Source organism: Polyodon spathula, chromosome 10 (assembly GCF_017654505.1).
Source record: "Polyodon spathula isolate WHYD16114869_AA chromosome 10, ASM1765450v1, whole genome shotgun sequence".
Taxonomy (NCBI): Eukaryota; Metazoa; Chordata; class Actinopteri; order Acipenseriformes; family Polyodontidae; genus Polyodon; species Polyodon spathula.
This window is the reverse complement of record NC_054543.1, coordinates 40,852,446-40,876,119: the sequence shown is the minus strand read 5'-3', so window position 1 is coordinate 40,876,119 and position 23,674 is coordinate 40,852,446. Positions and strand designations below refer to the sequence as shown.

The window sequence follows — 23,674 nt, the reverse complement described above, 5'->3', positions numbered from 1 at the left end:
CTACCTCGTCCTGCAGGATGGTGCATGCACCAGATAGCCAGCACAGATCTCCCCTGTTACAATCATGTAAACATGTGCAGAGCTCTTAACTATGAGCTCATCAGGACTTCAAATGAAATGAACAACAATTGAAACATACATACATACATACATGTGCATATACATACATAGGAAATGTACTCCCTTTAATCCATTTCATCCATCCAGCTTTACTCATGGAGATTAACTCAAGCTTTGCCAAGTTACCAAGCTTTGAAAATCAGGCCCCAAGTGTGCTTCTGTCAATATACAAGTCTCCCATGCCTCATCGTGGTGTGTAAGGCTGCTGTGTAATGCATACTAACATCTTTTTTTTTTTTTTTTTTTATAGCCCCAAACAACACTTGTGATGAAAATGCCTTTTTATGTCAAAACAAAGCCTGCATTCCAAAGCAATTTGTATGTGACCGTGATAATGACTGCGAGGATGGATCTGATGAGTCTCCAGAGTGTGGTATTTTTATTTATTTATTTTTTTTTTACTTTTTTATTCCTTTCAAACAATGTGTGTGATTGACATCACATTTGTTATTTATTTCCTGATGTAAAAATAAATAAATAATTCTAAATATAATCCAGTCAAGGATACAAGAATCAATCAATGTAAGTGACAAACATGACAGTTTAGATAAAGCAGAATTTTTAGAATATGTGGCTTTTTATGGTAGGTGAGCATTGTGAAACGCATTAGTGTTCAGGGTCCATAACCTGCTCAATCAAACTTTCAAACATTGAGTACACATCAAAAACTCAATACAACATAAAATGTTCACTGTATTTGTGGATTGAATCTACCCCTAGGTTTTTCTTAAATATAATAGAGTATATTTACATAAATTCTCATTTCCATTTAACTGACGGTTATTCTGTCTTGTATATAGGCTATAACACATGTTAATTCTACATTGTTTTACAAATAGGGTGTAAGATACAGCCTTTTAGTGCTATATATCACCCACTTGGTATCCCACATCACTTCCACATTGATGAGTAAAAATGGCTTTTTATGAGGAAGCCCCGTTTTATCTGTAGTACCATAATGTCACCACCTTTGCAATCATTACAGTTTGAGATAAAACGTAATCACTTTACATAGCCAGCTGACCATCACCATTGTTATGTAAATGTTTTTTTTTTTTTTCTATTTCTTAGTTACTGATTTTAACTCTACTACATCCTGACATTTTGCACAGTGTCACATGTCAGTTGTTTCCTGTAGAATATCGTTTGCACAGGTGAAGAGCACCTTTATGTTACTTATCTGAGAGCAGTAGGCACTGAAAGAACAGCTAAAAAATATACACCAAAATATTCCAGTGGCGAATAATATATTTTTTTATATGCATGTCAAACAGATTGTAGCAGGCGTTTCGGACCATGAAAACAGCTCCAAATAAACACCTGAAAAGCGTGTGTGTGATGCCTTTGTTATTGCGAGGAAGGTGTTAAAGAGGGATGTTGCAAGGCATTTCTCTGTTAGTGTCCCTATTATTTGAATCAATTCTGAATTTCTGTTTGACTGTGACTTTAGTATATCATGCTTGTGGTCCCGGAGAGTTTCGCTGTGCTGATGGAAGATGTCTGTTGAAGGCACAGTGGGAATGTGATGGAGATTCAGATTGCCCTGACCATTCTGATGAAGCTCCTCTAAACCCAAAGTGCTCAGCTGCAGGCAAGTCTTTCTTTTGATTTGCAAGAATGGGAGCATACAGAATGTTCTCAGAATCCCAGCCCAGACTAACTGCAAAGCCCTAATGCTCACTGTAACATAACATCATAGAAACCTAATAATCAGGAAGTACTCCCTGGGTCCAAAAGTGGCTCCCTGGTAAAAGCATGACCATGTTATTTGCAAGACAATTCATACAACCATGGGATCAGGCGTTCGTGTCTTGGCTGTGCCATATTGGGAATCTTTGCTGGGGCTCTGGTGGGAAAATCAGCAAGGACCATCTCTCCTCCTCTAGCTACACTGGATCCTAGCTTGCAGGGAATGTAATTGGACATTCTAAAATTGGGGAGAAAACAAGCTCCCAGCTGGTATACTAGATGCAATTAATTAGTCATGTATGCTTGGCTTTAATAGCCGAGGGAGATATCCCCTTGGCTTATAACACTAATATTTGTTTTTTTGTTTCCTGTTTCTTCCTGGAAAAACGATATATTGGGACATGTTAACACTGGCTTGATTCAGCCCCAAATGCAGTGTCTGTGTCAAAGACTTCAGATACTGATGGAGTATTAGCTTTTTATAAAATTGTACATTTAATGCGTTACATTTGATCATCACAAATCATAGAAGCCCTTACATTTGAATGTCATTTATTTAGTCACGGTTTGGATTATAAGCTGCTCATGTGGTTATCTTTTCTTTCCTGATGTGTGTATGTTTCTTTTTTCTTTTTTTTTCTTTGCAGAAAGTTTGTGCAATGGTTCGTTTTTCATGTGCGCAAATGGCAGGTGCATTCCTGTGGCAGGTCTTTGCAATAAAGAAGATGACTGTGGGGATGGCTCTGATGAAAGGAACTGCAATGTGAATGAGTGTTTGAACCGGAGAATCAGTGGCTGTTCTCAGGAATGTCAGGATCTTCCACTTGGATACAAGGTTTGTTAATATATTTTCATTTCTCAGTGTAACTAGAAGTAATGTAAACATTGGGGCAATTTCATCCAGGAGGTCAAAAAACACTGGTGATAATTACCTGCATTCCCATGTATAAATACATACTGCAAGCAGGGAAAGAGGCGTTAGGGGAAAGGTATGGCAACCTGTTTCATCAAAAAACAATTGTTTAAACTTCCTGAATGGTTGTGCTAGCAAAATTGTGTAATTTAGGCGTTTAAAATACTAATAATAATACTAATAATACTACTAGTACTACTACTACTACTAATAATAATAATAATAATAATAATAATAATAATAATAATAATAATAATAATAATAATAATATTAACAACAACCTTTATTTATGTATTTATTTGTTTAGTGTAAATGTTGGCCAGGATTCCAACTGAAGGATGATGGAAAAACATGCGTTGACATTGATGAATGTTCATCTGGCTTCCCCTGCAGCCAGCAGTGCATCAATATTTATGGATCATACAAGTGCTTGTGTGAAGAAGGATATGAGGCACGAGCTAATAATCCTAATAGCTGCAAGTCTCTCTCAGGTATTACTTTGCATTACAATGTGTTATTTTATACTTATTTTTGCATTACAATTTGTTGTTTTATACTTGGTATCCTATTTACATAGCTACAACACATGAGGTGTGTTTTCATGAACTTATTACAAATAAGACATTTCATGAAACTTTTTCTTTTGTTGGCTTCTTTTTTTGATTGGTCTTAAACAAATGACGTTGTGAATAGTGCCATAAGTTGAAATTTGTGATTGTGATTACAGTTGTTCCAAAGACAGGATGAAAAAAAAAACTGCTTCCGACAAGATTATTTTCTTATCGGCATTTTAACAGCACAATATGTGCATTTTAATGGTTCCCTGTATCATAATTATCTTGTTTTATTTGAGTTCAGGTGAAGAGCCTTTCCTTATACTCGCTGATCATCATGAAATTAGGAAAATAAGTATTGATGGATCCAATTACATTCTGCTGAAACAGGTACACTGAAGATTTTTTTTTTCCAAAACTGCATCCCTAAGTAAAATGTAACTGCAAATCTTATAGCCTAGTAAATAATGCTGCTGATTAACACTTTCTGACAATTCCTTCTTAATTTTGAGACCTGGTTAGCACATTTCATAAAGGTTTTATATAGTAGAATGATTGTTAAAAAAAAAACAACAACAAAAAAAAAAACTAGATTGGGTTTATTTCTATGAGAAGGGCAATGTTGCAGATGTTGTTAAGACTTCATCATATATCAGATTAGAATGACAATCTATTTTTCAGTTTTTTCCCCATGTATAGCTATTGTTAACTTTGATATCTATGCAAATATCATTTTAACATATTCAGACTGCGACAGAATTTGACAGTTTGTTTGTCATTAGATTGTCGTGTTTTACTCTGACAACCCAAAGATGCAACCATCAAACGTCAATGTGTTTGTGTCATAAACCAAAAAAAAACCCAAAATTAAAAGCATTTATAAGGGAATTTCAAGCTACTTGTACCGGTGTTATTATTTTTCATATGCACATTATTAGGAGTAAGTGTCTTGAAACAAAATGTGATTAAGATTTGAACCAAGAGAATGTTTACTGATAATACATTCAAATTGGATGTAGGGTCAAGTAGTTTAAAACTGGGAATGACGAATGAAACAGTTTGTACTCATGTTTTGTTTTTTTAACCAATCAGAATATTGTTTGTTTATTTTGCATTGAACTTTTGATTAGCATTGAGACATTGTATTGGTTTTAACTGGTTTCACTGTGCTGATCTTGTTCAAAACAGACATGGTGTGTTTTATCATTTAAAGCACATACAGAAATGCCACAATTCATTTACATATTGCACTTTGCAGTGTCCCTAACGTGCAGTCCGTTCCCTCCTCTAGATTGTAACATTTCAGTTTACTACCTTTAACCCTTTAAGGACCGTGATCGTGTAAACATGATAAAAAGGGGGCTTTGTTTCTATCATGTACTACCATGCTTTGCAGTACAGCTTGTTAACACATTCATTGGATAGGGGAGGGATTGAATTTCACTGCCTGCATGTTTGTTTTTGTTTTTTTAAATATAATAATAATGTTCCCTACAGAGTTCTGCATTTTTATAGGAAGAGTCAACTACAAACAAAACCACTGAAAAGCATTCCAATGAAAAACGTTTGGTCCTTAAAGGGTTAAAAAAAAAAAAAAAAAAAAAAAAAAACTGTATTGTTATAACTGAAATGCATCTAAATCAACACCAACAGTCAGATTCTTGCCTGTCTTTTTCTTATTTTTTGTTCTAAACATATGATATACTTCTGGGTCAATGAGTCATCTGAAGTGCCTCTAAGAACAGAGTGAATAGAATGTGTTTGAAGTCTTCCTCCTACCTCAACTTTTCTAATTAAAAAAAAAAAAGAGTTATGCAATTATGCTTCTCTCTTGGGTATTGAAAAAACTGACTCTTTATTTATTTATTTTTAGTCAATGTCACTGCAATGAATACATATAATACTATAATATAATCTACTGTGTATGTCCTACGGACATATGAAAAACATCTTCAAGATTGTGGAGAGCAAAGCTTTTTCCTCCTTTGTAAATTAGAGAACATTGCTTCCAGTCTATGTTTGATACATAGACTGGAAGCAATGTTGATACATATGAAACAGAGTTTAATAAAACATTCTTAAAATAATTAATTTGGTAAAACTTTGTAACTACTGTTTACTGATTACTAATTTAATTCACAGTTAAGCATTTCAACGTTCCAGTGGGCATCTATGCAAAATAGAAGCCTGCTAGATCTGGAAGCTGATTGGCTGTTCGCACTCAATTGTTTTATATATATATATATATATATATATATATATATATATATATATATATATATATATATATATATATATATATATATAGTACTGTGAAAAAGTATTAGTCCCCTGTCTGATTTTCAGCATTTTTTCACATTTTTCACATTGAATTTTTGAATTTGGTCAGATTTTTTTGTGGGTTGTAATAGTATATACTGTAGAGGGAGTCTGAGAGAAAAAATGACGCCAAAGTTTGGTGCTTCTTTCATTTGTTTGGTGTGCAAAATAATCAAACATGCAATCTTCAGGTGTGAAAAAGTTATGGCCCCCCCTAATTAACTCAACCCAATTAAAAGGATAATTAGGATCAGCTGTTTGAATACATTGGTTAACAATCAGGCCTGATTTGGGCCAGCCCTGCCCAATATAAATCTGACTAACTTTGGCCCTTACCAACAGAGTGAAGTTGTCAGCTCACAGATTCTAGAGGCCCATCATACCACAATCAAAAGAAGACCTCCAGAAAAAAGAAAAGTTGTTGATGCCTATCAGTCTGGAACGGGTTACAAAGCCATTTCTAAGGCTCTGGGGCTTCAACAAACACAGTCAGAGCCATATTGACCAAATAGAGAAAGTTCTTGACAGTAGTGAATCTTCCCAGGAGTGTGCGTCCTGCCAAAATGTCACCAAGAGCAAGGTGTAAAATCGTCCAGGAAGTCTCAAAGAACCCTAGAACAACATCCAGGGATCTGCAGGCCTCTCTCGCCTTGGCTAAGGTCAGTGTTCATGACTCCACCATCAGAAAGACACTGGGCAAAAATGGGATTCATGGCAGAGTGCAAGGCGGAAACCACTGCTCACTAAGAAGAACTTGAATGATCGTCTCAAGTTTGCCAAAAAGCACTTGGATGATCCTCAAGTGTTCTGGAACAATATTCTATGGACAGATGAGTCAAAAGTGGAACTTTTTGGCCAACATGGGCCCCGTTATGTCTGGCAAAAACCAAACACGGTATTCCACAGTAAGAACCTTATACCAACGGTCACGCATGGTGGTGGTAGTGTCATGATTTGGGGATGCTTTGCTGCATGAAGACCTGGGTGACTTGCCATCATTGAAGCACATTCGAAATGTAAGGTTTTAGAAAGGCCTAGTCAAAGTCCAGACCTAAACCCCATTGAGATGTTGTGGCAGGACCTGAAACGAGTTCATGCTCAAAAACCCAGAAATGTCACTGAGTTGAATCAGTTCTTCATGAAGGAGTGGGCCAAAATTCCTTCACGGCGCTGTGAGAGACTGATCAATAACTACAGGATGCGTTTGGTTGCAGTTATTGCTGCTAAAGACGGTGTAACCAGTTATTGAGTCGAAGGGGGCGATTACTTTTTCACACGGGGGTGGTGCATAACTTTCTTTAATAAATAAATTAAATTAGTATCAAAATAGTGTGTTATTTGTTCACTCAGGGTCCCTTTTATCTAATATTAGATTTTGGTTAAAGTTCTGATAACATTCAGTGTCAAAAATATGCAAAAAATGCAGAAAATCAGACAGGGGGCAAATACTTTTTCACTGTACTATATATATACAGTGGCTCTCAGAAGTATTCACCCCCTTTGGACTTTTCCACATTTTATTGTGTTACAACATGGAATGAAAATGGATTTAATTAGGAGTTTTTGCCACTGATCAACACAAAAAAAGTCCATAATGTCAAAGTGAAAAATAAAATCTTCAAGCTATTCAACCCCATAGCATGATGCTGCAACCACCATGCTTCACGGTAGGGATGGTGTTCTCAGGATGATATGCAGTGTTAGGCTTGCGTCAAACATAGCACTTAGCATTGAGGCCAAAAAGCTCTATTTTGGTCTCATCAGACCATAGAATCTTCTTCAACTTAGTCTCAGAATCTCCCACATGCCTTCTGGCAAACTCTAGCCGAGATTTGATGTGAGTTTTTTCAACAATGGCTTTCTTTTTGCCACTCTCCTATAAAGGCCAGTTTTGTGAAGCACCCTGGCTATTGTTGCCGTATGCACAGTGTCTCCCAGCTGAGCCGTGGAAGACTGTAACTCCTTTAGAGTTGCCATAGGCCTCTTGGTGGCCTCCCTGACTAGTGCCCTTCTCGCCCGTTTTTGAGGACGGCCTGTTCTAGACAGATTCACAGTTGTGCCATATTCTCCATTTCTTAATAATGGACTTTACTGTGCTCCAGGGGATATTCAGTGCCTTGGAAATGTTCTTATATCCTACCCCTGATTGGTGCTCTTAAAGAACTTTATTCCAGATGTGCTTCCTTCATCTTCATGGTGTAGTTTTTGTTAGGAAATGTACTAACCAACTGTGGGACCTCCCAGAGACAGATGTATTTAACCTGAAATCATGTGAAACACCTTAATTGCACACAAGTGGACTCCATTCAACTAATTATGTGACTTCTAAAGACAACTGGTTGCACCAGAGCTTATTTAGGTGTGTCATAGCAAAGGGGGTGAATACTTATGCAATCAATTATTTTCTGTTTTATATTTGTAATTAATTTAGAACAATTTGTAGATTTTATTTTTCACTTTGACATTATGGACTTTTTTTGTGTTGATCAGTGGCAAAAACTTTATTAAATAACTAATTAAATCCATTTTGATTCCATGTTGTAACACAATAAAATGTAGAAAAGTCCAAGGGGATGAATACTTTTGAGAGCCACTGTATGTGTGTGTGTATATATATATATATATATATATATATATATATATATATATATATATATATATATATATATATATATATATAGATTAACCTTTACCTAGCTAGTAGTGATTCTGTTCACTAAAACAATTACGACATGATTTGTACTAACAGGAACAATAACACAAAACAATTTAACAGGTCTCTGTTGTAGAAATGTCCTTTTTGTTCACAATTCTCGCAAACAGGTCAATGAGAAAAGTGGTTGGGGCCAGCAAGTCTCAGCTGAAATACTTATGACAGGTTTAGGCATGTCTTCCTTCATGCCCTCCCCCCCAGACCTGCAATACTACAAGGTGCCACTTTGCTCTCTATGCTTATTCAAGAGTGAAAACCCAAATGATCTTTAACATCTGTCTCAGATGTTCAGTAGACAAAGCTATAAGGCGTAGTTCTATCGGATGACTGCTTCCTCAGCATATTGCCTGCAGTGAACTTTATAAATAATTATTAGACTTTTTCTGACTTCCCAATTTTGGCCCAGTAAGGCAGACATAAACTACAGGGTAGGCACAGCTGAAAGGAATCATGCTGTCAAGCAGCATACACCCATTGGCCAATGTGCAGGTAAAAAAAATGGTCTTTGGCTGCATTCTGCAATATTGCTAGCTGAAACAAATCCCCTTTCGCTGTAAGTTTACAGACTGCAACAGAAAGAGTATGACACATCTAACCCCATTAACTCTTTCAGTCGCTTTTTTTGTTGTTGTTGAGCTGAAGAATGTGAAATTAAGTTTTACAATTAAAAAATAGCTCCTCTATTAAGTATACATGAGGACTATAAACTCCCATCAGTACTTTAATAACTTGCTATGATAAAGAGGATAACATACCATGTATCTTTGGATATTAAGATTAAGGTCTGGAAAAAAGTAAAAATGATGGTGCTTCTACAACAATTATAATGCTACATGTATATCAGCATATCCTAATTTATATCATAGATAACAGGGCAGTCAGATTCATTGTGAAAACATAATTTAGTGAAAATGTAATACAGAATATGTTCTAAAAGGTTTACATTTTTAAATGATTTGTTTACTATTTTAAAGTATATAAAATGTGCCTGGTCTTTGGAAAGATTACCTTGAATTCTGCTCTGAGAGGTTCAGAAGATTGTAATCGCATTTGTGATGCAATATATACTACATCAGGCAGTTTGAGAAAAGAAGGTATTTCTCTTTTGAGATTAAAATAAATACACACACTCTAGTTGTATCTACAGCAAGGTATAGTTAGTTAATTATATTGTGTTCTCGAGTACACTAATCTCATTGATGGTCACCATTTTACAAACTAGTCATGGCCCAGATACTGTCTGAATCCAGATAAGGACAATACAAAGGAACAACATTTATTTATTTATTTTTACAGGCACTCAATAATGTTATTGCAATAGACTTTGACTACAGAAAGGAGTTTGTTTATTGGATTGACTCCAGCAGACCAAACGGAAGAAGAATAAATAGAATGCGCCTGAATGGAAGCGATCTAAAGGTACAATACAAGTCTACAAATGCCTATGACATCTGTTTACACATTGTTCAGAGCTTCAGTGACAGACAGTACAGTGAAGCCGCTTTGGCATCAAATCCTTCCTCTTAATGTAAGGTTCAATTCATTGCCAAACATGAGATCTTTCAAAATGGAATACCATAATGTAATTTACATTTAAAAGAAAAAAAAAAAGCTTTCTTACAAGGACTTATCTAAAACTGTACTGTACTGTGAAAAGTACTGCACCCAAATGTGTACTTTTGGAACTTTGAACAACTTGCCAATTGAATCATCTATGTTAACGTGACTAGAACATTACTGTCATTTGCATGCATACATATACATTGTGTATCAAAAATTGTGCATTTCTGGAAGTTGTTCAGCTGCTTTTTTTTTGTACAAGCAAATGGTTACTGAGAACTGCATCACATTTCAAGGGTTTCCCAAAAGAAATAACACTTGTTGGATACATTTTAAATTCCCTTCCCTGAAACCTATTGTACTCACTACTTCCTCCCTATGGTCAGCTTGTTTTCTTTACTCCCCTTGCAGATTGTTTATCGTACAGCTGTCCCAAGCGCACTGGCTGTTGACTGGATTGGGAAGAATCTCTATTGGTGTGATACAGAGAGAAAAAGTGTTGAGGTTTCAAAAGTCAATGGCTTGTATCCAACAATCCTTGTGAGCTCTGGGCTGAAAAACCCCAAAGATTTGGCATTGGATACTCAAGCTGGGTATGTAATTCCTAGGCTGTATGTCTGTATAGAAAGTAACCTATGGTAAACATGTTAGTGTGTATATTACCAGTCCAAATACAATTTTAAAGGACATTTCTGTGCTTTATCTGTTATAGATATGTGTATTGGATTGACTGTTGCGAGTCTCCTCACATTGGTCGTGTTGGTATGGATGGCACCTATCAAAGCGTTGTCATCGACACAGAAATCTCAAGGCCCGTTGCTCTCACAATAGACTACATCAACCGGAGGCTCTATTGGGCTGATGAAAATCATATTTTGTTTTCTAATATGGATGGATCTAATAGGCAAAAAGGTAAGAAAATATAAATTTAAACTACTTAATGAACAGAATAGATTACGTTGTTGTTGTTGAATAACATTTTTTTTTTTTTTAACATTTAGAAGAAATTAATTGTAACATATTTTATCCCTCAAACTAATTGGATTCTTCTGTATCAAGAAAGGCTGCAGTACTTTCAGAAGTGATGGATGGCATTACTTATAGCTGTGTGCGTTTTATTTTGGCAATACTGTGCCGTTAAAAAAAAAAAAGGATTAAATTAACTTTGGCTCTGCAGTTAGTCTTCATTTACCATCTTTGAAGTTCTGCCAGTCATAATCACCAGCGTGGTACTGAAAATAAAACAGCATAATTTTAAATGAATGTATTCTACTCTGTAGCTGAACCTAAGGGCAGAAAGTTACAGTGTTGGATTTATCTGCTGTATCATCATGACCTTCATGAAAAAGACAGCTTTTCATAAGTGACATTATGTACACAAAGAACAAAGTTATGATTGATGGGTCTTATTATTAATGTTTCTCAAATTGTGGTGTATTTTTTTTTCACATTACCTGTAATGGCATAGTTTTTGATTACTTGTATGTTGTCTGGAAAAAAAAAAAAAAAAGCATAGTGATGGGGTTGATTTGTTAAAAGTAACTGTATCATGAATGTTGCATCTGGTTTAATATGCCTGCATTAACAATGCAATAGCATTTGTAGGTTGCAAAGATCCATTTCTACCAGTTTCTTGTGTTTTTTGGTTGAGCTCTATAGCTCTCTAACCAAATGTTTTATCAAGTTTTAACACCTGTTTATGATATATAATTAAATACATGCTGTAATGACATACTTAGACTATAAGTGTCAGATTCTTTTTGTATGCTTACAGTCAGATTTATATTAGATGTCACAGTCAATAGTTTTGTAGCAGTTCCTCCTCCTTGTTCTCCTGTAGTGCTGTATGTGTTTTAAACCAGCTATAGTGTTTCCTGTGTTCATAATAAAGAGTGAGAGCATAACTAGGGATTTGAACCATATTAATGAAAGGAAATTGAAATGCAGAACAATATTTTTTTTTTTCACTTTAAGACATCAGTTAGATGGGTTTTTTGAGTTACTCATTAACAGAAATATTCTATTTGCCAGGGCAAACAGTACTTCGCTCTAATCAGCAGGGCTCCAGCTTTCAATTCCATGTTCTCTTAACCGGTAATAAAGAACCTTCCGGGCCTGACAGGTTGTCACAGCAATTATTCACAAGAAGTTGTGTGGTTGTATCTGTCGGCCCTTGCAGTATTGAATATTCCATCTGGCATTTTTCCAAGGCTGATGATTAATCTTGCCGCATTCTATTACAGTCCCTAATCAAGACATTCAAGGGGTGATTGGGCTAACAGTTTTTGAAGACTACATCTATTGGACGGATGGGAAATCCAAGTCACTCAACCGGGCTCACAAAACCTCTGGAGCTGAAAGGATGTCGCTACTTAACTCTTGGCATGCAATAACAGATATACAGGTGTACCACCCATTTAGACAACCAGATGGTAATTGTTTTTTTTTTCTGTAAATGATGTAAGCAAAGAATATAATTGGGACATACAGGGAATTGTTTACCCAACAATGAAACTCTAATGTCTGTGTCTTCTGTGTCCAGTGCCTAAACATCCATGTCAAGTGAATAATGGGGGTTGCAGTCACCTGTGCTTGCTCTCTCCTGGTGGCAGTTACAAATGTGCCTGCCCAACTAATTTCTACTTGGCTGCTGATCACAAGATCTGTTTGTCCAACTGTACAGCAAGTCAGGTTTGTGTCTTTGTACTTTGTCACCATCTTTAACTACTGTATAGACACGCTGCAACTGGCTGCTGTTTGCTTCTCTGGTTAATGTTATAGCCGTTTCAAATTACTAGTTAATTATATATATGGGTATCTATGCTAGGAATGATTCAGCTGAGATGTATTTCTGTACTCAGGGAAACACTTGTCTGTTCAAGTATTCAGTCATGTTACCACAAAAAAAAGGAAACAACATTGACATTGAACACTACAGTGTTTGAATACCAACCTCCACACAGTGGCACTGCATCGTAAATCAATTACACTGTTGAATAGATAAGACGTTTTTGTAAATTTGGATGATTTTATGTTTGGTCCAAAGTAATGCATTTGTTTAATTCTCCTTGGTCCCATCTGCAGTTCCGATGTGGGACTGATGAATGTATTCCTTTTTGGTGGAAATGTGATACGGTTGATGATTGTGGGGATGGATCTGACGAACCTGTGGACTGTCGTGAGTATCTTATACACTGTTGAACAAGCTTTGGCTAAACACATGTCATTACTGACAGTTTGCTTTTGCCATTGCATCTGATGTTCACAAATACAATACTGTATACATTAGCCGATGGATGAAAAAATAGCAGTCATGTTATAGTCAAAGACTCTTTTGCATCTCCAAAGAGAATTTTCAGATGTGTCTTCCATCTCACTTGGGAACAGATTAAAACTGAATGCTTTAAAGATGCAATTGATGTGACATATCTTTGGTATCAGATTTAAACTATTACTGAGCACCATTTAACCCTATTTATTTATTTTCCTTAACCTCCCTTCCCAACAAATGACCTACACTTCTTTTGCTTATGTTTGTAAAAAGATGACTGTTATAAGTTCATGAAGATCAATGGCAATCTCTTTTCCCTAGCTGAATTTAAATGCCAACCTGGGCGATTTCAGTGTGGAACTGGGCTCTGCGCCATTCCTCCTTTCATATGCGATGGAGAAAATGACTGCGGGGACAATTCTGATGAAGCCAACTGTGGTGAGCAATTGCTACACCATTTAATAACCTTTGTACCCTTGTCCTATAATTCACTGCAATTATTGGAGCACAGTAGTTTATAAGTACATACATCATCATCAATATATTCTCATGCTAGGAGAGACTAGGATTGGAATAGCCTTCCACCTTTATCATTACTAATATCTTTGCTTTTAAATGACAGGTTCTGAAATGTATTAATTTCAAATATATCTTTTTAATGCTACTTATTATACAATTTTAAACAATTACTAGTATTTATTTAATTGCCCTTTATGTTTCCATTTTATTTTGCTGGGGGAAATGAAAAAACATAATGGTTTTTGTTTTTTTGTTTTTTTCTTTTGTCTTACTTCAGATTCTTATGTTTGCCTGTCGGGGCAGTTTAAGTGTACAAAGAAGCAGAAGTGTATCCCTTTAAACCTGCGGTGTAACGGTCAGGATGACTGCGGAGATGGAGAGGATGAAACGGATTGTCGTAAGATGGACCCTTTTTGCCTTAAGGCTGGTTCACACTGGGCATATGATTCAGACGGATGCTATGAATGGACTCTGCCTTAGTTTACACTGAGCAATCTTCTCCCTGCGTTCGTTTGTTCTGATTGGTTTAAAAAAGATAACACTCTTCTGGAGGTTGGGGGAGTCGTGCACACAGCCGCATTCAACTTATACACTGTATACCCGCAGCGGCTCTTTTTATAAACAGCTGTGTAAAAGCAAATGTGTGATTGACAGTAAATGCCACCATGTAGTTTCATGGTAAAATCACAGACATTCGCTCAGACTTTGTTGAGCTGACCTGCTCAATTTAACCACCCTGCTTTCAGTAAATACTGTACGCAGGCTGCTGAGAGACACACATCAAACACGGTTTAAATTCCTGAGTTGTTAGTTTTCATTCTGATTATTTATCTGTTTATTTATGGTAACGTACACGCTTAATTATTACTTCTTTAGCTGTCTTCAGCTACATCTGTACAAGTATAATTTATTTCAACTAATAAACAGTAAATTGTATTTTACTTGTAAAATTCTAAAGGAAAGAGAAAGAAGTGTGATTGGTTGAACGCGAATGACATCACCAACTTACCACTGAGCAGATGAAATCTATCAACTCATCCGCAGTATCTATGATTTGAATGCAAGGTGAATCGTTCATATGAATTTTATGCCCAGTGTGAACTGGCCTTTATTTGTGAATATATTGCATGCAGACCATATTGATTCTGGTTGTTGCCGTTTTCAAACAAAAACATGTAAACATGCCTAGTTGATTCTCAGAACAATAAATGTCGACTATATGCTCTCTGCTATCTGCTATATGTTATTTCTTGTTTAGATTCTTCCATTTAGATGACACTAGCAGTGCCCCTGTAATCTAAAACTACAGGAGAAAGTCTTCCTACAGTAACTTTTCTGTTCTGAGCTCTGTTTGATTCTTGGCTCACTTTTCATTTTTCCAAAGCTACATTTCCTGCTCCTATTGTGAAGGTCAACAATGCAGGGCTATACCTTCCCAGAGGTGCAACTAAATAAAGAATCTTCCCATTTCTGTATTTTTAGCATGTCTGAGATGAGATTCCGAGATCATCCCTCTGTGTCCATGAGGACAATCCTACACTAACACCAATTCTCCTTTATAGACAGGCGCACTGTGATTTTCTTTTTTTCTTTTTTTAATGTTATCAGCACAGGGAATGTAAAAATTGTAGGGTGCACAACATATAGTTGGCTATGCATTATCAAACAAGTTATGAAGCAGTATCAAGAGTTTTAATAAAACATTTTATTCTGTACTGTCTGACATTTTAGGACATAATGTATGAAAATTAGAAAGCCTGTAAAGTATAAAGAAGATGGTTAAACTAAAAAAAGAGAAGGTTTGAAATGTACTTAAACAGATGTTATTAACTAAGTGTGGGATGTTTTAGACAATATGTCCTTCAACTAAAAGCAGTGCAGTAGATGTTGATTTTTAAAATGAGCTGTTTTGCCCATTAGTTTGGAGTCTGCTTTTAATTTACAATAGGTATTTGTATTTTTTTACCAGATTGCTATGGTGCATACAATCCTGAGAAGGTTTAAATATGCAAAAAATAGTTTGTGTCCAACTTTTCATGAATAGGAAAGTGTTATTTTTTTATTGTCAGAATCCATATGTTAAAGTGTTACCCATATTTCTCCTCACAGCTGATAGTACCTGTTCTCCAGACCAGTTCCAGTGCAAAACCACAAAACACTGCATATCCAAATTATGGGTGTGTGATGAGGATCCTGATTGTGCTGATGGATCAGATGAGGCTAGCTGTGGTAAGATCCCGTCCCCTTTAATTAATGGCATTGATTTGCCATATTTTATCACCTTTTTCTTTAACACTGATCTTTGATGTTGATAATCTACCTCAGCCTTTTTAAACAAAGCCATTAATGTTCAGAATGAAATGTACAAACCAATCATTACTGCCAGTTTTACTGTACGTCTGTTAACCCTACTTGTTATTTGTCCTACTCTCTGACTATTTTATCTGTGATAAGTGGTCTAGATGAAATTAAAAGTCAAAACGTTGGAGACATTAATGTCAAGTTCTGATTGGCTGAAACAACCCTGAGCATTGCATAATGCATATGATATAAACTTTGATGTGTAATTATAGCCATGTAATTATAGTGAACCTTATTATAGTGAATTATTTTTGGTCAGCATAAACTCTCACCTTCATACATCAAAATATACATATGTGTATAAAATATTGACAACCCAGCTACAAGTTGCAGTTATTTTCATGTCTACACTGTTGTGAATGAATATAGTATTTAATTTATTAACCCCAAAAGAGTCACTGGCCAATAAAATCAGCAGGTCAAATGAATTGAAAAATGAAAAAATTTTACATCTGTTCTGTATCTTCTACTAAAATTTGTGTTTTTCAGATAAAATTTCAGCAAAACAGCCATGGAGTTAAAGCAGTAAAATCTCTTAGTGCTAGGCTAGGCTTGGGTGCATTTTTTTTCTTGCTTCTTTTTTTATTATTGACTGCCACTGACGTATCTTCTGGAGAAACAAGGGCTGTCTTATTGAGTGACATGAGAAAGGGCAGAGGCAGCGGTTGTTGATAATTAAAAAGTGTCACTTTTCTCTTACACACAAATTGATTTGTCTGTCCCCTTCAGCCTACGTGCTTCTTTGTTTTTAGTGGAGATTAAATCCATCAGTTTTTAAGTCTGTATCAACCACCCTGAGATTATTCTCAGCACAAGTTATTAATTTAAAAAACTGTCAGTAAGCATATTACTCCCCTCATTAAAAGCATGATTACTGCTATCTTAAAGAAGCAGATTAAGAGTTTTGTTGTAACTAACATTGCATTTAATTATTTATGATCAATTAGAAGTGTCAGATGTAGTTTAAAATTAAGTTACAGGCGGCATTCCTTATTCATTTGAAATAATAGGTTGTCAGATCAATAGGTTTTTGACATACGTTTTTGCAGATTTTTTTTTTTTTTTTTTTTGTAATGTTTTGTTTTGATACTCCTAAATCATTTCCAATTTTCCAAAATGTGGCTAGGAAAAAGATCACCCCACCCTCCTCAAGCTGTAGCATTACTTGTGGTTTTCAGAGATCATTTTTTTTTTGTTTTTAAATGAACTTAAAATGCCAACAGTCATGAAAAGAACTGTATGATTACAACAGAGCTGCCGCAAAACTACCAACATGAATAATGTAATATACCATCAGAAAGGAGCATATTTGATTCACCAAAGATCAGTATGATTGAACAAAGGTTTTGAAAGTAGTACGTTGTCAGCAGTTTCTAGAAGAGTTTAAGGATAAGAAACAAAACACATTTTGGGACTGGGGAACCTGATTATGATCCAGAAAAAAAGGTTTTACTTGATTTTGCTTTCTTCATATCTATATCAGCATATTAAAACAATCCCTGTAAGGGGGTTCTTTGATATGGCAGAGAAAAAAAAGAGTAAATGGATTTAAGAGAATACACAAAATGTGCAAGAAGACTGTGAGGGAGGAGGGTGGTTTGTTAGTTATTTAGTTACCGGCACCATTTCCACTTGTTCTTTCTCCCTTCAAGAATCCAGTGTTAAGCTTGTCCTGACCAGCTATAAGCAGCTTGTATTAAAGTAATGGAGGTATCTAAACGGAGCATACACCTCTTGATGTGTTGTTTCACTACCACTGTAAGTTACACACACACACACATATCAATATATATATATATATATGATCAAAAGAAACTACTTTCCAATGTTTTGGTATGTTTACATACCTTTGTCCAGGGAAAATGTGTTTGAAAACAAACATTGGAGGTACTTATAGGCACTGGATGTCATGGCAACTACATTCCTGTATTTCTACTGATGTCATTCACCACAAACTGTAGTTGATGATGTAATGCTCTACTATGTTTGGGGCAAAAGCCCTTCTTCAGCTGTTTAAAAAGAAAAGTAAGCACAGTGATGTAAGATTTGTAATTATACAAACATTCTGTGGATGGTGTCATGATTATTAGAATATAATGTTCATTCCCAGATGCTGTAACCCAGGGCTCTTCAGTTCTTTTTTTAAGGGGGCCAGATTGGAATAGGCAGGCCAGAAGTATTTTAACATTTTTAAGCGATATAATAAATATTATGTAACGTAATGTTAGTGTATTGCACAAGACTTACAAATGCTACCAAATGAATAGTACTTTAATAATATAACAGTATACAGTATTTAACAGAGTATCATTACACACATTTTAAAATGTATGTGACATATTAATAGTATAACTGTTATATTATAATATTTATAGTACTATTATAAACTGTAATATACACCCTGAGAGCGAGAAATGTGTGACAATGTGATTGTAGGTAAGGTAATGATGTGACTGAAAAAAAGAGTAAAAATGAACACAAAAAACATTCATCACACAATATGTGAGTGTGCCACTTACAACAAATAAATATGTGTCTTTGTTTCTATTCCATCTCTGACACAAAAATGAAAACTTGGAAATTAAAAGCAAACAGTTTAGTTCCATGGAAAGGGATGTAATCATGTTTCTATTTTGGTTAATGTTTCTCACTAAACTGTTAATCTCCTTTGTATGGTATACTTTTGAATGGATCTCAAAAAACAATGGATTCGGAAAATAAATATACATTAATGCATTCACATTAAACTGACATTTTTTTTTTTTTAAAGAAATATTGTATTGTACAGAGTGTATAAAATGCAGAATACAGTCTAAAGGACAATGCACACCTACTGTATCTTACAAAATAAAATCACTGTACATTTAGTACTGTTAAGTACTTGTCGTATTGGTCATGTATGATATAATGACCATACAAAGATTTTGCAGTCAATAGTTTTTAAAATGTAAAAAGTCTTCTCTTGTAAAAAAATAACCGTTCCTGTCCATACATTAAAATTGTCATTTGAATACCTGATGTCAGTCCAAGTATACAATAGAAAAACGACTCTTTTTTTTTAAAATTTCAGAGCAAATGAATGAAAGGAAGTACAGTACTGTATAAAGAATGAAAGAAAATGCAAACTTCTTGTTCATCTCATTCCCACAGCAGCTGAGTCGGGTCTGTCTCTATGTCTGTTATTGGAACCGAGATTCACTCAGCATCCGCTCCCTTGCTTGTGTCTAACATATTAATAATTATAGTTATAAAGAGTTTCAATGCAAAAAATTGCACCTCTTTACTTGAGCTACCTTAATTGCATTGTATTCCTTAACTACTGACACATTCATTGCACAATAAACACATTGGCCGTGTTAGGTATAGATGGTAAAATAAAGTATTTATTGGTCCACTCATAGTTGAATCTACAATTTTCACCATCAAGCTTTGTCACTTTCAGAATGACAGATTTATTATTATTTTTTTTTTTAATACCAACATCAGTAAAAAAATAAAACTCACCCACAGAATAGGCAAAGCGGAACTCAATGGAACGGGTTTGTGTGAGTTGTTCTAAGTGGTTAGTGACTGAAAGGGGGTGGTGTTATGCACGTGCTACAAAAATCAGATGCACGTCTTAATCACAGATTGATTTACGATGTTACTGGGTTTTTTTTTTGTTTGATTTGTTTTTCGTATTTATTAGTTAATTTTTGTATTTTTTGCTGTCTGTTGGCGGGCCACTTGATTATCCTTTGCACCAGTTGAAGAGCCCTGCTGTAACCCATGCATTAAATGGCATATGTCCACCTAGCAGTTTCCACAGCAGCATTAAACCAAATTAAAATGCTATAAATGTATTATGTTCAGGAATTAACTTTCAGATATGACAATGTGATGCATCATTAATAATGCATTATATAGGCATCCTTTGCTACACATAGTTGGATTAAACAACTGACAATGAAATAAGATAATGTGATTATTTAAATGTGTGATATTTTATATTGTAAGTGTATGTAGCAGACAGTGCCAGATGGAAATTTTTTTTAAAAAAACCTGTATTAATAGGCTTGAGTTCCCCTACCAACTAAAGTGTATATTGTAATAAAAAACTTAACTATACAAATCAGGCAGTAGGTGTACTGCATAGCAACATTAGACAGTGTACATACATTGGTCATTAAACAGCTAAGACAGTGCACATTAATTGTACAGCAGTTAAAAATATGTTATTATCCTGGCTAAATATTTACTGCAAATACAGTGAAACCTAAATTAACCAGACACTAGAGGGGCTAAGTAGTGTGGTTGTCAAAGACAGATGGGTAGCAATCCATGCTGCTACTGTTATTAGTGAATATTATTAATACAAAATGTGTATTTGTTTTGGACTTACTGGCTGTCAAGAACAGGTACCCCACTGTGACTGTTTAGTTATTTTGGCTGCAAATAAAGTTTACCGTGCAGATTAAAAAAGACACTGATGCATTTCAGTGGGATAAAGAGCACTGTTGACTTGTAAGTTAAATTACTCTATTAGTCAGAGGTTTTCAAACTTTTTAGGCCCTGTACCCCTTTCCAAATAATCTAGTCTACCGTGTACCCCCATCTGAGATAGAGTCAGAAAATACCTGTGAAAACAGGAAAACATTTGGTATATTTCTAATTACTAAATTAGGTATTTGCAAAACGTCTTAACTCAAGAGAACAAGCAGGTAATCCTAACTAGACAATAAATAAATACAAATGAAACACTAGGATTATAGTCATTTCCATTTTTAATCACTGGAAGCTGTTTACAAACTACCTCAGTTATTGTCTGTTTTTGCTTTACCAAGGACAAACTACAGAATGTTGGCTTGTTTGGGCTCTTGAATTTGCAGAAGTTTTTGTTTTAGGTCATTCTACAGGTCACCATAGACCCTGTTTTCTGTGTGAAAATGCTGAGTTGCTGAGTCTCTGTACTTTTTCTATTTCACAAATGTAGACGTGCAATTAGAAAACAAGTGGAGCAGTTTGCCTAAAAACATTTTAAAAAGTTACAAAAACAGTATAGCCGTTTTTTTTTTTGTTTTTTTTTATTGAACTCAGATTTTGTCATTGAACACTTGTGCAGAGACATTGTAGAACGCTATGTGTGTCTTATCCAGTATCAAATCTAGCCAGAATAAGCACATTTAGAATGGGACATTTACATCATGCTGTTAAAAATGACTCTCAGCAAAATGTTTATGTGTTGAAATGTTTAGTGCAGTAGTCTGTTCATGTTAATCAGCTGTAAGACAAAAAAGGGCTTGTAACCAGGAGGTCCCTGGATCAAATCCTGACTCAGCCACTGACAAGCAAGGCACTTAGCCTCCTTGTTATCCAACCAAAAAAAAAGACACACGTTTATTTGTTGTAAGTGGCACACTCACATATTGTGTGATGAAAGTTTTTTGTGTGCATTTTTTCTCTTTTTTTCAGTCACATCATTACCTTACTTACAACCACATTGTCACACAGTTCTCGTTCTCAGGGTGTATAGTAACTCAAGAGAGGCTCTGCAGCTGATACATAGTTCACACACCCTAGTCTCTAAGTCGCCATGGATAAGTAAACAAATAATAACAAATGAGTGATTTCACCCAGCTGCCTGCTCAACTCAACAATACTGTTTTTAAAAAGGTAAACATAGATAAAACACTGAACTGATTAAACTACTAACACTGAACATTTAAACTTCAGAAAGTAAACTTACCTAGTAAATACTACACATTTTTAAATAGTTATTTTTTAGCCCACAGACCATGCCCTGCTATTTAAGTATGTAAATTAGCCATGTGTGCTCTCAACATTCACTCACTGTCAGCAGCCAGCTCGATGTTTATAGAGTTAACCTCGACCAACAGAAAGGAAACGTACAGCAGTACAGTTGTGGTTTTATTTGAAAGAAGATTCAACATTGTTGATTCAATTGCAAAGTCGCAAAGTACTGCTTATGTTAAAAAGAAAATCCTAGTAGTTTGCCATTACAGAGTTGTCCTCGCGTACGACCTGATGTTTGAAAATCACTGGCCTAAGTGTTAATCACCAATGATGACCTATTTAATTATCTCTATAAATGACTCTGTATGTAGTCAGCAAACTGATTCTCTGAAAATGTCAGAGAACCTTTTCATCAGAAGAGTACTGTATGTAAATACCACGGGCTAAATAGTCACTAATACCTTGCACTTGAGCAGTAGGATCTGTACATACTGCATCAGAAGTAATTGTTTATTGTGTTTTTTCTTCAAGATGAAAAAACTTGTGGACCTCATGAATTCCATTGTCAGAATAACAACTGTATTCCAGACCACTGGAGATGTGACAGTCAGAATGACTGTGGAGACAACTCGGATGAGGAGCACTGCAGTAAGTGCTGCTGCTTTAATTTACAACATAGCCAGGACAAGATAAGAGTGCTGGAGTAGGTATTCAGGCAGATGTTCCTTCAATCCAGGTTGGCGCAATTCTGGCTTTTGGCTTTCAATAATGTGAATTTTTTAGGCTCATTTTCAATTAAATCAAGTACTAAACTGCACTTGCAATATATATTGAAAACAAATTCTGAATATCGGAGGCATACTTTCACTAAAACCAAGTGTTGATCTTGGCTTAAGGAGGATAGTGCTGCATGATATATCAGGCTAATAATCAATGTAGTATGTATTACATAGAAGGACAGTTCCACTTGAGATTAATTCAGCCTATGAATTGCTTTCTATTCTCCCTAAAATTACATTATACAATTTTAATGATATATAATGATTAGTGTTTCAAATACAGTTTATGTCTATATTTTGTTATTATAAAATATGTATTAAGTAAAATATTTGCTGAGTGCATACATAATGTACAGTCATTGGCTAACTGAACATGGCAGTAACCTTTAGCCATAAGTATTTTTGTTGAGAAAGTTTTGTATTAATTACTCCCTTTCAACCATAAATTTAAATTAATGAGGAATCTTACACACTATAAAGAATAGTTAATTGCATAATTACTGTATTCAGTGTTTTATTATTTATTTATTTATATTTCACACAGGAATGTCTGAGATTAAATTCATTGCAATTACTTTGTTTCCTGAAGTCAATGTCCTAAAATGTCACTTCTAATGAACAAAATGCAGTAATGCTGGTTGTGAAAGAAGTGATAATTGACTACCAAACCTGACAAGCAAGAAAAAAAAAAGTCAACTGGTCTCTAAAGCTTTTTCAGCTTGCTTTCTAGCTGGGAGGCAGCCTTGTAGCTATGTCTCCAGTGCCTGCATGTTAGAAGTCACTATGCAGTCTGCCTTTACTCCTACAGAGGATTTAAAACCAGTTTGGGTGAACCCATTTCAGCACTGTACTGGTAATTAGCAAATGCTACCGATATCAAATCTCAGTTATGTTAAATAGCAGTACTGAATGAATTAAAAAAAATATGTATTACAAGTGAATATGTATTCAGAGAATGCTTACAGTATTGTTTATTGCTCCTTTCAGAGCCCAGCACCTGCAACTCTAAAGATTTTGTCTGTGCGAATGGGAACTGCGTATCGGCTCGATTTAGGTGTGATGGAGACTACGATTGTGTTGACAGTTCAGACGAGGTATGTAACTGTGATTTGTTTTTGTATTTTATTTATTTTTGATTTGATT

At 35.2% G+C, this 23,674-nt stretch overlaps 1 protein-coding gene across 1 annotated transcript in view; it reads left to right on the top strand.

The window, feature by feature from the left end:
* The window catches only part of LOC121322318 (low-density lipoprotein receptor-related protein 1B-like), a 155,772-nt gene that overhangs the window by 92,204 nt on the left and 39,894 nt on the right, over positions 1-23,674 (top strand). Inside the window, exons 31-45 of the mRNA XM_041262116.1 lie at positions 371-493; positions 2,457-2,644; positions 3,030-3,213; positions 3,581-3,666; positions 9,605-9,727; positions 10,280-10,461; positions 10,581-10,780; positions 12,112-12,300; positions 12,411-12,559; positions 12,953-13,046; positions 13,461-13,577; positions 13,936-14,055; positions 15,768-15,887; positions 22,284-22,400; positions 23,519-23,625. Coding sequence (XP_041118050.1) covers positions 371-493; positions 2,457-2,644; positions 3,030-3,213; positions 3,581-3,666; positions 9,605-9,727; positions 10,280-10,461; positions 10,581-10,780; positions 12,112-12,300; positions 12,411-12,559; positions 12,953-13,046; positions 13,461-13,577; positions 13,936-14,055; positions 15,768-15,887; positions 22,284-22,400; positions 23,519-23,625 — 2,099 coding nt within the window. The remainder of the gene's footprint in view (positions 1-370; positions 494-2,456; positions 2,645-3,029; positions 3,214-3,580; positions 3,667-9,604; positions 9,728-10,279; positions 10,462-10,580; positions 10,781-12,111; positions 12,301-12,410; positions 12,560-12,952; positions 13,047-13,460; positions 13,578-13,935; positions 14,056-15,767; positions 15,888-22,283; positions 22,401-23,518; positions 23,626-23,674) is intronic.